Raw genomic sequence first — 12,140 nt, 5'->3', positions numbered from 1 at the left:
GAGGAGAATTCCTGTTCAAACAGTGTTAAATTCTCATATTCCGGCCTGGAGGGATGCTGTCACAGGTGCAGGAATGACTATTGCCTATTTGTGGCCTGAGCTGTAATTTCAGAGGCAAATTGAACAATTGAGGAAAAGAAGGAAACCTGCCTGAGATAGGTTGTTTTATTTTATGAAAGGACACTGAAGTAGCTCATTAATGTGGAATGCTAAAATCACTCCCAGTAGAGAATTAGTAGCCAGAGTGATGTCAATATTATTAAATAAATAATGTATATTCATTCATTTCAAGTAAGAGAAATATAAACTCCACCATGTTGCACTTAATGTCTACAAGGTCCATTGTCATCCTCCAAGTGCTGGTTAGAAGGCATATTCCCATATGTGTACAGAATGGCTATAGCGGAGCAATATCTGTTACAATGTCATGTAACCAGCCCAGAAGCCAGCTGTGGAAGCACATGAAAAATACTGTTACCCAAGTTGTAACTCCTGAAATAAAGGGTTTGGGCAGGAAAAAGTTTGGGGTGAGAGAAGACAGAGATTAGGAAAACAGAAAAGACAACCAAAAAAATCCAAGCCAAAACAGTGCAGTGGAGAAGGGCTGGGCCATCTGTTGATGACACAGATCATTGTGCGACATTAGCATTCACTCATAACTTGATTAAGACTAGGTGATTCTGCCTATAATTTCCTAGACTGTCTATTCTGAGCTGATTCCTTTTTTAAAGGAACATGATAACCCTGGGTGGCGGTGACTTGCTATTTCCTGTTCTAGTTAAACTTCTTCATTCTTCGTTGAAAAAGAAATGCAGTTGGAGATGTGCTGGGCTTGCTATCTCCATTTCCTCCATGATGGCTAGCTCTTTGCTAAGCTCTTTATTTAGCCTGTTACCTGATTCCCACTCTGAAGTGGAGCCAGGCTTGGTTTCAGAGCTCTGTCAGGAAGACAGAGTCTTCCCTGTGTATTCAAAGTATTGAAAAGGTAGTGAAGTTTTAATACTTCAGTTGTAAAGAACGTGGTTGAATCTGAGGGGAAGCCAGTGTATGAGGAGTTACAGTTAATAGGGAGTCCATCGAGAGGTGTAGGTTGTTTTCTTGTAAAGCCAGATGGAGTTCATACTGGTATGAATTTTAGTAGTATGGTAGGATCTTGTGTCCCTATTAGTCCTGTAACAGCAAGGGCTGTGCTTTGGCCTGGGGCCTTTCAATATGTCGAGATATTAAGAGTCAGATTCCCACCCTGAAGTCTTTGGTGGCTGAAGAGAAGACTGTACCTGTCTGGTGCAGTATGTTTGATTAAGCGCAATAGCAGCCTCTTGGGAAGTACCATCAGATGTCTTTGGCTGATTTTTTTCCAAGAGATGGAGATAATTGTTGCACGCAGAAGTCCATCAGGACTGTGATTCACACATTTTATGGGCAGCATGAGGGCTGCAGTTTATTGGGTAGTTTTTTAAGAAATATTTTTTTTCATTTAATTTCATTTCACTGGAATTTGTCTGTTTGTCCAGTCCAAAACGTCTCAGGACTGTGTTGATTTCATGGACAATCTGCTAGAAAGCCAGCAGGTTGCTGGGACTTAGTCCTGCCTGTCAAGTGTCTGGGTGCCAGTATCCTGCAGTTACCATAAAAGGGAGCTGCCCTTGGCTATGCTATCTCCAAGTAGACCCTGAGCCCTGTCAGCCAAACCTCCAGGAAACTGAATGTCCTCCAGACTCTTGAACTCTCCTTGAAAATATAGCGATGCACAAATGGATACGATATTCTAGGACATTGAGACCATCCTAATTTTCATGAACAGTCATATCTCTTCTTCCATAATAATCAAGCCTACCTACAGCTGGGTACGTTTTTGGTACTCATTACTTCTCTTTAGAGAAGTTAAACAGATGGAGGCCTTCAAGTCCCTCTCGCAAAGCAGATTTGCCATTTCTTTGATTAGGTCTATTCTGTACTTGTGGAATTTAATCTTTATGTTTCTGAAGGTGCTTGATGAGAACTGTACAGAGCGTTCCAGACGAGGTCTCTCTGGGGCTGTGTACAATTAGCATCCCTTCTGGAAATGCCTCCAGAATAAATTCATTGACAGCTTGTGTGCTCGAAAGTTGTGGCTGACCTTTGTGCATGAAGCAAGAACTATTAAGAGGCCTGAATGAGACTGGAGCCAACCATCAACTTTATGTGTGGCTCTTCTTGATTATCACCAAACCAGATTATGGACTTTTTGTTTGGGAAAGTAGCTGTGTGAGAGTAATGAGGGAGGAGTGTTTCACATTTTTGATCTGAGGAACTTTTAAAAATAGGTTTTTCTTTCTGAAACAGAGAAAAAATGCAGCCTGAAAAGTCAACACAACTGAGTGAGAACTAAGAATGATTTACAAGTATCAGGATGTATCATTCCATCTGGTATTTCTGGTTGATTTCGTTTTAATTGCTGATAACAAGCAATGCAAGAGAATCAAAATAACATGTTTTCATCTCAACGCACCTCGAAGTAGGACATTCCTTCCTGGTTATTCTTTTCTTACAAATAGTGACATGGCTTTGCGGTTGGTTTTCTTTTTTCCTTTGATTGAAATATTTAGATATTGAGAACTTACTTTCTCATTTCCTTTTGCAAAAAATATGGAAATAAAAGTTATGTTCCAAATTAATAAAACAGATAGAAGCATACAGCTCTTGCAGCTGTAGTCCATTCTGCTGAACAGGTATAATGTGTTTTTTAAAGGGTGGCACATTCATTAGGGCAGTGAATAAGAACCTTTGCTGGATCTCTGTAAGCCTCTGTAAGCACTGTCCTTCTTGGCAGCTCTTTATTCTGTTCTCTCTGTCACTCTTAATCCCCTGTCCTGCCTACTAAATTGCAGCTTGCTTCATTAATCCACCTGCTCTGAAGCTCTCTTAAATTTTTCTGAAAGGTTTTAGGGAAAATCCAAGTATCACACATATTACTCCCACTGCTAATTCAATTTATCCTCCTTTAATGCTGTTACCTGCGTCAGAAACGTGTGGTTTCTCTTTCCTCTTTGAAGTATTTATCTATTTCCCAGGGCTGACAGTTCTCATGGATAGCTATAAACTCTTCAGAAGAGATAGGCAAGGCAGGAGAGGTGGTAGGGAGTGTTTTGATTGTCTGAAGCTTAATGATGGTGACGATAGGGTTGAGTGTTTATGGGTAAGAATCAGGGGGAAGGCCAACAAGGCAGCTATCATGATGGGAGTCTGTTATAGACCACCCAACCAGGATGAAGAGGCAGATGAAATACTCTATAAGCAGCTGGGAGAAGTCTCATGATTGCTAGCCCTTGTTCTTGTGGGGGACTTCAACTTACCAGATGTTTGCTGGAAATACAATACAGCAGAGAGGAAACAGTCCAAGAGATTCCTGGAGTGGAAGATAACTTCCTGACACAGTTGGTGAGTGAGCCAACTATGGAAGGCACGTCAAACAGAGGACTTGTGGGTGATGTGATGGTTGGAGGCTGTCGTGGGCACAACGATCACAAAATGATAGAGTTTTCGGTTCTTGGAGAAGTAGGGAGAGGGGTCAGCAGAACTGCTACCTGGGACTTCCGGAGGGCAGACTTTGGCCTGTTTAGGAGCCTGGTTGACGGAGTTACTTGGGAGGCAGCCCTGAAGTGCAAAGGAGTCCAGGAAGGCTGGACATTCTTCAAGAAGGAAACCTTAAAGGTGCAGGAGCAGGACGTCCCCAGGTGCCAAAAGTCGAATTGACAGGGAAGAAGGCTGGGTGGCTGAACATAGGACTTTGGCTGGAAAACAAGGAGAGTTTATGACATTTGAAAGAAGGGACAGGCAACTTAGGGGGACTACAGGGTGTCGTGAGGCTATGCAGGGAGAAAATTGGAAGGGCCAACGGCCAGCTAGAACTTAATCTGGCTACTGCTGTAAAAGACAATTAAAAATGTTTCTATAAATCTATTAGCAACAAAAGAAGAGCTAAGGAGAATCTCCGTCCTTTATTAGATGTGGTGGGAACACAGTGACAAAGGATGAGGAAAAGGCTGAGGTACTTAAACCCTTCTTTGCCTTGGTCTTTAATAGTAAAACCAGTTTTTCTCAGGGTACCCAGCCCCCTGAGCTGAAAGAAAGGGACGAGGAGCAGAATGAAGCCAGGTAATCCAAGGGGAAATGGTTAGCGACCTGCTACACCACTTAGACACACACAAGTCTACGGGGCTGGCTGGGATCCACCTAAGGGTACTGAGGGAGCTGGCAGAACTGCTCACCAAGGCACTTTCCATCATTTATCAGCAGTCCTGGCTAATGGGAAGTCCCAGCTGATAGGAATTTAGCAAATATGATGACTGTCTACAAGAAGGGCTGGAAGGAGGATCCGTGGAACTACAGGACTGTCAGCCTGACCCAGGTGCTGGGGAAGGTTACGGATCAGATGGTTTTGAGTGCCATCACACGGCACATACAGGACAACCAGAAGAACAGGCCCAGCCAGCATGGCTTCATGAAAGACAGGTCTGGCTTGACCAACCTGATCTCCTTGTATGACCAGGTGACCCGCCTAGTGGATGAGAGAAAAGCTGTGGATGTTGTCTACCTGGACTTTAGCAAAGTCTTTGACACTGTCTCCCACAGCATCCTCTTAGAGAAGCTGGTGGCTCATGTCTTGGATGGGTGTACTCTTTGCTGGGTAAAAAACTGGTTGGATGGCTGAGCCCAGAGAGTTGTGGTGAACAGAGCTAAATCCAGTTGGGAGTTGGTCACAAGCGGTGGTTCCAAGGGCTCAGTACTGAGGCTAGTCTTGTTTAATATCTTTATCAATGATCTGGATGAGGGCACCGATTGCACTCTCTGAAAATTTGCAGGCGACACCAAAGTGGGCAGGAGCATTGATCTGCTCAAGGGTGAGAAGGCTCTGCAGAGGGATCTGGACAGGCTGGATCGATGGGCCGAGGCCATTTGAATGAGATTCAACAAGGCCAAGTGCCGGGTCCTGCACTTGGGTCACAACAACCCCATGCAACGCTCCAGGCTTGGGGAAGGGTGGCTGGAAAGCTGCCTGGTGGAGAAGGACCTGGGGGTGCTGGTTGACAGCTGGCTGCACATGAGCTGGCAGCGTGCCCAGGTGGCCAAGGAGGCCATGAGCATCCTGGCTTGTATCAGGAACAGTGTGGCCAGCAGGAGCAGGGCAGTGATCGTGCCCCTGTACTCGCCACTGGTGAGGCTGCACCTCAAATACTGTGTTCAGTTTTGGGCCCCTCAGTCCAAGAAGGACATTGAGTTGCTGGAGCGTGTCCAGAGAAGGGCAACGAAGCTGGTGAAGGGTCTGGAGAGCAAGTGTTATGAGGAGCGGCTGAGGGAGCTGGGGTTGTTTAGCCTGGAGAAAAGGAGGCAGAGGGGAGACCTTATTTTTCTCTACAACTACCTGAAAGGAGGTTGTAGTGAGGTGGCTGTTGGTTTCTTCTCCCAAGAAACAAGCGATAGGATGAGAGGAAATGGATTCATATTGCGCCAGGGGAGGTTTAGGTTGGATATTAGGAAAAATGTCTTCACCGAAAGGGTTGTGAAGCATTGGAACAGGCTGCCCAGAGAGGTGGTGGAGTCTTCATCCCTGGAGGTGTTTAAAAGATGTGTGCTTAGGGGACACCCTAAGTGGGTGCTTAGGGACATGGTTTAGTGGTGGACTTGGCAGTGTTAGGTTAATGGTTGGACTTGGTGATCTTAAACGTCTTTCCAACCTAAACAATTCTATGATTCTCTGCTTTGATCACAGTCTCTTCAAGTCTTTCACCTGTTTGCTAGCTCCTTCCAGGCTCCTTCAGGTGAAAGCGCTGACTAGTTCTAGGATGCCTTCTGTGGCGTCATGCTGATTGCGCTCATTTCCCTCTGGGCATTCCTATTCCTTTCCCCAAGGCTGATTTTCAATTCTCATTTATTTCTTTTGCCCTTTTTTTTTTCCTCTTTTCTGCATCACCTCACACACTGAGCAGGTGCTCAAGCATGCCCTGTAGTGTCCCATTCAGTGTATAAGAGGAGCTGGGTTAACACCACCCGTGCCTCTGTTTCACCTCTGGTGTCAAGTTGCCTTCTCCTGGGTGCCTTCACCAGGTTGTTGTCAGCCCTGCAGTCCTTCTCCTTCCAGACCAAAGCAGAAACCAGTGCATAGGCACAGAGGCTTCATGAAGTGGAGGGGCTGTGTGCTCACTCTCTTGCCAATGATCAACTATAACTTTCCTTTCCAAACCTTGTGTTGGGGCCTGACAGTCTACTGCTTGACTCACCTGCTGCCTCTGTGTTAACTTAAATAGTCTGGTGGGGAGAACATTTGCTCATACACATCTTGAAAGAGAGCAATGGTTCAGTTACAGTATTGAAGAGCAGCTAGCACACAGCTGGGAAATGTTACACTTCTTGGAGAACTGACAGTTGATTCGGCAGCCTGTGATTTCTGTGTGTCATTCCTTGCCCTGTAAAGCATGCCAACGAGGGATGTATTTTTCATCTCCGCTGTATCTTTCCCCTCCACTAACTGGAATGTGGTAACATCAGTGATGAGATAACGTCTGCTGAACTGGTAGTGGTCTAGTTCATGGGCTGGGGAAAGAGATAAAATCACCTGCTTGAATAATGTCCAGGACCTCTGTCTTCCTCTGTGGCATGAACCCTCCGTGTGTTTCTTCCGCTTCTGTTATGGGGGATCCAGTAACAGGGAGGATTGCTTGTGTGTTTAGTCAGTGGTGCTTTTCATTTTCATACCATTTTCAATAAGTATTTCTAGTAGCAAGTTTAAACCTCCAATCCTTTTTTTCCTGAAAATCGGGTATTTGCTACATTTTGTATTTTTTTTTACTTTGTACCTCGTTGGTAGCTACTTAGGTGGCTGCCCGCCTTGCATATTCATAGACTTAGCAACCAGTTGATGGCAATGCAGTAAAGCAACCTGTGTGCAAACTATGAGTACTGCATGTTCCTTATATAAAGGCTATGTGCATCAAGCGGCTTAATGTCTTCATTTTATTATAAACACTTTTCATTAAAAAGCACTCATAATTAGATTCTCTTTTCTGCTTTGAGCCCTTTTCTCCATCTCCTTTGATAAGAGAGACATCTCATTTTGAAATTCTCTATACTCCCCCTACTACAGCTGAAAAGCAGCACATTAACCATCTGTCAGCGTATCTTAGTCTTTGGGAATAATTCAATAATTATCTTCAAGTGCAGTTGGTGATGTTACACATTTGATGAAACACTTATGAGGGAAAGTACTTTAGGGAAATAGACCTTTCAATATGCATTATAGAATTGCAGGCAGCTTTCTGTGTTTTTTATTACCTCTGAAATAATTGTATTCTGCTTTTTTATTGCAGTATCTACTAGAAATGAAAAGCTTAATTCTGCCCCCTGAACATATTCTGAAGAGAGGGGACAGTGAAGCAATAGCATACGCTTTCTTTCATCTTCAACACTGGAAAAGAGTAGAGGGAGCATTGAATCTCTTACACTGTACATGGGAAGGCAGTAAGTAATTCTCTTTCTTACAAAGGAGCTAATAAAATATTTTTTATTGAATGTCATGAGAAAATAATAGCTTTTGTGAAGTATGGTATGTGGGAATTTTGGAGGTCAGTTATATCCTCACCAGCACTGAAATATTTGAAATTCAAACTGAAAATACAAACCTCATCTAATGAAGAAAAAGAGTTCTGAAGTCTTGGATTGTGTTTTCTGTGTGACACTGAACAAAATTTTCCATCTTCTTTTTGACACATTTCCTTACTCATGGAATAAGGGAATTAATATTTTACCTTCCTCATTCCAGAGTTATAGAGACTTATTTGTCATTATTCTGAACGCTTTGAAACTGGGAAATTATGACAGTGCCTTATAAGCAGAAACAAAAACAACAACAACAACAAATATTGGTTTGTTCTATACTATTCATTAATATTTAATTGACAAATGGGGATGAGCCCAGTGGGGGACCACTAGGATATATTGGGGACTGGAACATACGAAGTAGGAAAAGATGCTGAGCGACCTGGTTTTATTCAACCTGGAAAAGACTTCGGATGTGTGAACAGGGGATCCAGTTGCTGTCTTCCTCCACCCAATGGAGAGATAATATAGAAGACAGAGTCAAAGTCGTCTCAGAAGGGCACAGCGGAAAGACAAGAGGCCATAGACACAAGCTGTAGCAAGAGAAATTTCATTTAGATGTAAGGAAAATGTTTTCACAGTGAGAGTGGTGTTGCACTGGAACAGGCTGCTGGTAGGTTGTGGGATCTCCATCCCTGGAGATACTCAGACCTCAAGTGGACATGGCCCTGAGCAACCAGACCTAACTTTGAAAATGACCCTGCTTTCAGTAGGAGGTCGGAGTCATATACTAAACTTCTAACCTAAATTTTCGTATTCTGTCTTGGAGATGTGCTCTTTTCAGGTTCCAGAGGATTAAAAAGTGCCATTTAGAATCAGCCTCTCTGGGCTTCTTTAATGCAGATTTTTCTTTCTGTAATCTGGTTCCCCTTTTCTGCTCTGCTTTCTTCTGTTATCTTTTTAGCCTCTCCATATGTTAGTATACCACCATTCTTTTTCCTCCCTCCATTTGCTGTTCTTTTTTAGGTTTGTTATAAAAGAAACAGCTTGTTGCCATGATAGTTCCTACAGAAATGCACTTAATACCTCCATTGTAAAAGTGACTTAGGGTCTCAGTCACCATATTAAATGGCCTGAACTTGCCTAATTTGCAATCTAGGCTCCCTGAGGAAGCAGCGGCATTATTTCTAGGTGCATAAAACACCTTACTCAGTAATTCATGTAATTGCCCCCTGGGGTTTGCTCTGCTGCATTGTTCTCTGTCCTACCTGCTTGCTCTTTTCTTGTCATTTCTCCCAGTCTATTTTTTCTGTCATAGCTTCCTTCCCAGTGCCTTATTTTCAGTAGTTTGCTTTTACGTAGTATTTCTTCTCTTCCAGATGCTTGCAGAAGTCCTTTAGCCCAGGGCTCATTAACCCATCATTATGGAGCAGTATTTTGCAGGGAATCCTGAATAGATCTTATTTTGCATTGTCAGGTTGGGGAGTCCCTAAGAGGCTGTTTAGAAGGACCAGCTTTTGGCATAGGAGGCTGGCTGCCCTGCAGTCCTCCTGCCACGTAGGGAATCTAGTCATCTGTGCCTGAAAGCAGTGTAGGGCTTTCCCATCCAACTACATTAACTGATTCCTCTCCATATTACCTCCACAGCAATCAGAATATGTACGTTATTAGCTAATATTTGTATATTAAAGGAAAATCCGTAATTCATTTTGCTCAGTGATTTGAGAGAGAGATGAACAGTGCACCAGTCCTCAAGAATTTTGTTCAGATTTTGCTCACATGTAGAGACTTCCATGGATTTTAATGGTTTCACCAGTGTCTAGTCTGATAATCGTAACTTTTGGACCATATCTTAGTCTGGGTAATATTCTTTAAGGCTGGAGTGAACTATTTATGTCACTCTTACATCCTTTACTTGCAAAATGTTTCCTGGTCATCTCTGCACAATTTTAAGTTAAAACCAGTGGAAACATGACAGAGAAATTTAATTAAATACTAGTTCTAACCAACAGTCTACATACAGTACATGGTCAGTTGCCCTCGCTTTCTTCGTAGGTATTTATATACTTGCCACTAGGTACTTATGTACTTGCCATGCCTTTAAAGTGTACTATTCTGTCAGTGTCCTTAAATAACCACACGCCTCACTTTGGACGCTTGTATGTAGGAATTTAATGCCCGCATGTATACACCCATCTGTTCTGACCTTGTGGGAATTGGGCGGAATTAAGTACATTAAGTCAGTCACTTGGGGGGTACATTTTGAATGCTTCTGAGGAGAATAAGGTCACTCCTAATTAAGACAGCCTCTAACAAAATTTATGCAGAAGTGTCTCTGTGATATTTTAAACTCTGAAATTTTCACAGTGGTCTTCTCAAATCCCATTCAATGACTGAGAAAAGTGAGGTTATAAAAATAATGATCATCATTGAACTGGAATGTTGGTTGTTTCCTGCTCTATCGTCATTCAATCGGTGAAAGTACAGTTTTTTTCATAGTACAACTAAAAAAGCCCAAGTGACACCACGTGAAACATTACTCTGGGTTTGGTTCTGGTGCTCCGTATGGAATGTCTGTAGTTTCAAGTGTAACGAAATTTCAAAAGAGTCTGAGGTATTTGTTCGTCACTGTCCGTTCCTAAACTTGTGTCATGCTTCCTGTTGTTTGCATGAAGAAGAAAAACCTAGAGGTTCTCAAATACTATGATGGCTTTTACGACGAGCACACGGTTGAATGGCAGACTGGCTCTGTGCTACGTGAATTGATTAATGTAAAATAGGATCTGTAAGGTAGAGAAGTATCTACGTAAACACAAACTGCTACAGAGGAACCAGAGCGCTTTCTTCTATGGCTGATAACATTGCTAAATAAACTGTTTTGCTGTAAATAATCCATATTTCATCTCATGTCAAAGATGACTGTTTAAATTCAGCAAAATCTATTCAGACATTTTTCACTTGATTTGTAAAAGCAACATCTTTACCGACCCTTTTTGTTTTTGTTAGAATCTTAATACTACTGTGCTTTAGGGTAAGGCAGAAGAGCCTTGATTGTCTGTTTAAATATTAAACCAGACTGGAAGGAAATACTTGTGTTCATGATTTTGAAGTAATGAGCATTGAACATCCCTCCACCTATGTTTTTGTACAGACAGTCAAGTTTGTTGCATGTGAAGATTATACAAGGCTTGGATTATTGCATTTGTACTTGGCTTTTTGGGGTACTGTGGAGAGGGGGGGTTAATATTGCAAGAGCGTTATAGCCCAGGTTGTCTTACAGTCTTTGAGGATTTCTGCATTCTTTACTATTGCTTTAAACATAGTAAACAAGAATAAATACACTCATAGAACTGCACCAAAAATACAGCTAACAGTATTTCAGATGCAGTGTGCACGACTGAAAATATTGGGGTATTGTGTATTTTAAACCAATTCCTCAGTTGCCTTGTGAGCAAGAGATAATGGAGTATTACCGTGTGGCGGTGGGCTGTACCTAACATCGCTTCTAGGACATCTGTTAAGGAAAATATTGCTTCAGTGACTGATGTTCATAGGAGTAGTGAGAACAACGCATTGATGACATTTTAACTGTGAGAATAATATATAGGGTAATGGAAAAGGATGCCTTGATTGCAAAGCTATAATTCAGTCAAGTGCTCTGATGTTTCTGTAAACCACACTCAGATGGCCTTTGACATCATCACTGTCCAGATATAGTAATCCATTTCCCGCCTTCTCTGTTATTATTTTCAATTCTAAAAATGCATAAGGTTAAGTATTATTTAATCCATGACCTGAAGATTTATACTGGAAATCTAACGTGATCTGCTACATTTGAAAAGAATGCATGTGAGGAACCTGGTTTTAATAATTCAGTATTAATCTTTGATTGCCAAATATAAAATGAAAACATGACTGCGTTGGAAAACTGGCTCTCTGGGCTTGAGTTGTGAGTGTTACCTGGTCTGCTGGAGTGTGATGGGAAAAAGTACACTACTGCAAAACTTATATTATGCTTGATGCAGAGATTGTGAGTATTGGCCTGAATTCACAAACTTGGCTGGTCATTTTTGTAGGCTATACCTGTTGTATCAGATACACTTCTTTCCCCTGAAATTTTAAAGTTCTTCAGCCTAAAAGCCTAAGACAAAATGAGTAAATTTGGTTATGTAGTTGTAAGTACCATGGGCTCTGATCACGCAAACATTTATGTATGTACTTGTAGTGTGGTCTCACTTGACGCTCATGAACCTTCTGTCAAGAACAAAAAGAAACATTAAGTGTTTGCAGGATTAAAAGCTAAGTGTAGATTTATATTTTGGCATTTCATGAAACAATTTATATGCTGTTTGAAACCAAATATAAATGTTATGTTTTGTCTGTGTTTGTTTTTTGAATTGTAAATATAGTTAATTATGTCCAGTGACTGCCACACTCACGGTGACTTGTGCATGGTGTTGTTTTCTTTTCAGCTTTCAGAATGATCCCTTATCCACTGGAAAAAGGACATCTTTTTTACCCTTACCCTATTTGTACAGAAACTGCAGATAGAGAACTACTACCAT

The 12,140-nt window shown here is 42.0% G+C and overlaps 1 protein-coding gene across 4 annotated transcripts in view; it reads left to right on the top strand.

The window, feature by feature from the left end:
• The window catches only part of ST7 (suppression of tumorigenicity 7), a 160,338-nt gene that overhangs the window by 139,948 nt on the left and 8,250 nt on the right, over nucleotides 1-12,140 (top strand). For all 4 annotated transcript variants that reach the window (XM_064446851.1, XM_064446841.1, XM_064446859.1 and 1 more), the window contains 2 exons: nucleotides 7,347-7,497; nucleotides 12,048-12,140. In XM_064446851.1, coding sequence (XP_064302921.1) covers nucleotides 7,347-7,497; nucleotides 12,048-12,140 — 244 coding nt within the window. The remainder of the gene's footprint in view (nucleotides 1-7,346; nucleotides 7,498-12,047) is intronic.

This window comes from Phalacrocorax carbo, chromosome 1, assembly GCF_963921805.1.
Source record: "Phalacrocorax carbo chromosome 1, bPhaCar2.1, whole genome shotgun sequence".
Lineage (NCBI taxonomy): Eukaryota > Metazoa > Chordata > Aves > Suliformes > Phalacrocoracidae > Phalacrocorax > Phalacrocorax carbo.
The sequence above is the reverse complement of the archived record's forward strand: the minus strand, read 5'-3'. Positions and strand labels throughout refer to the sequence as shown.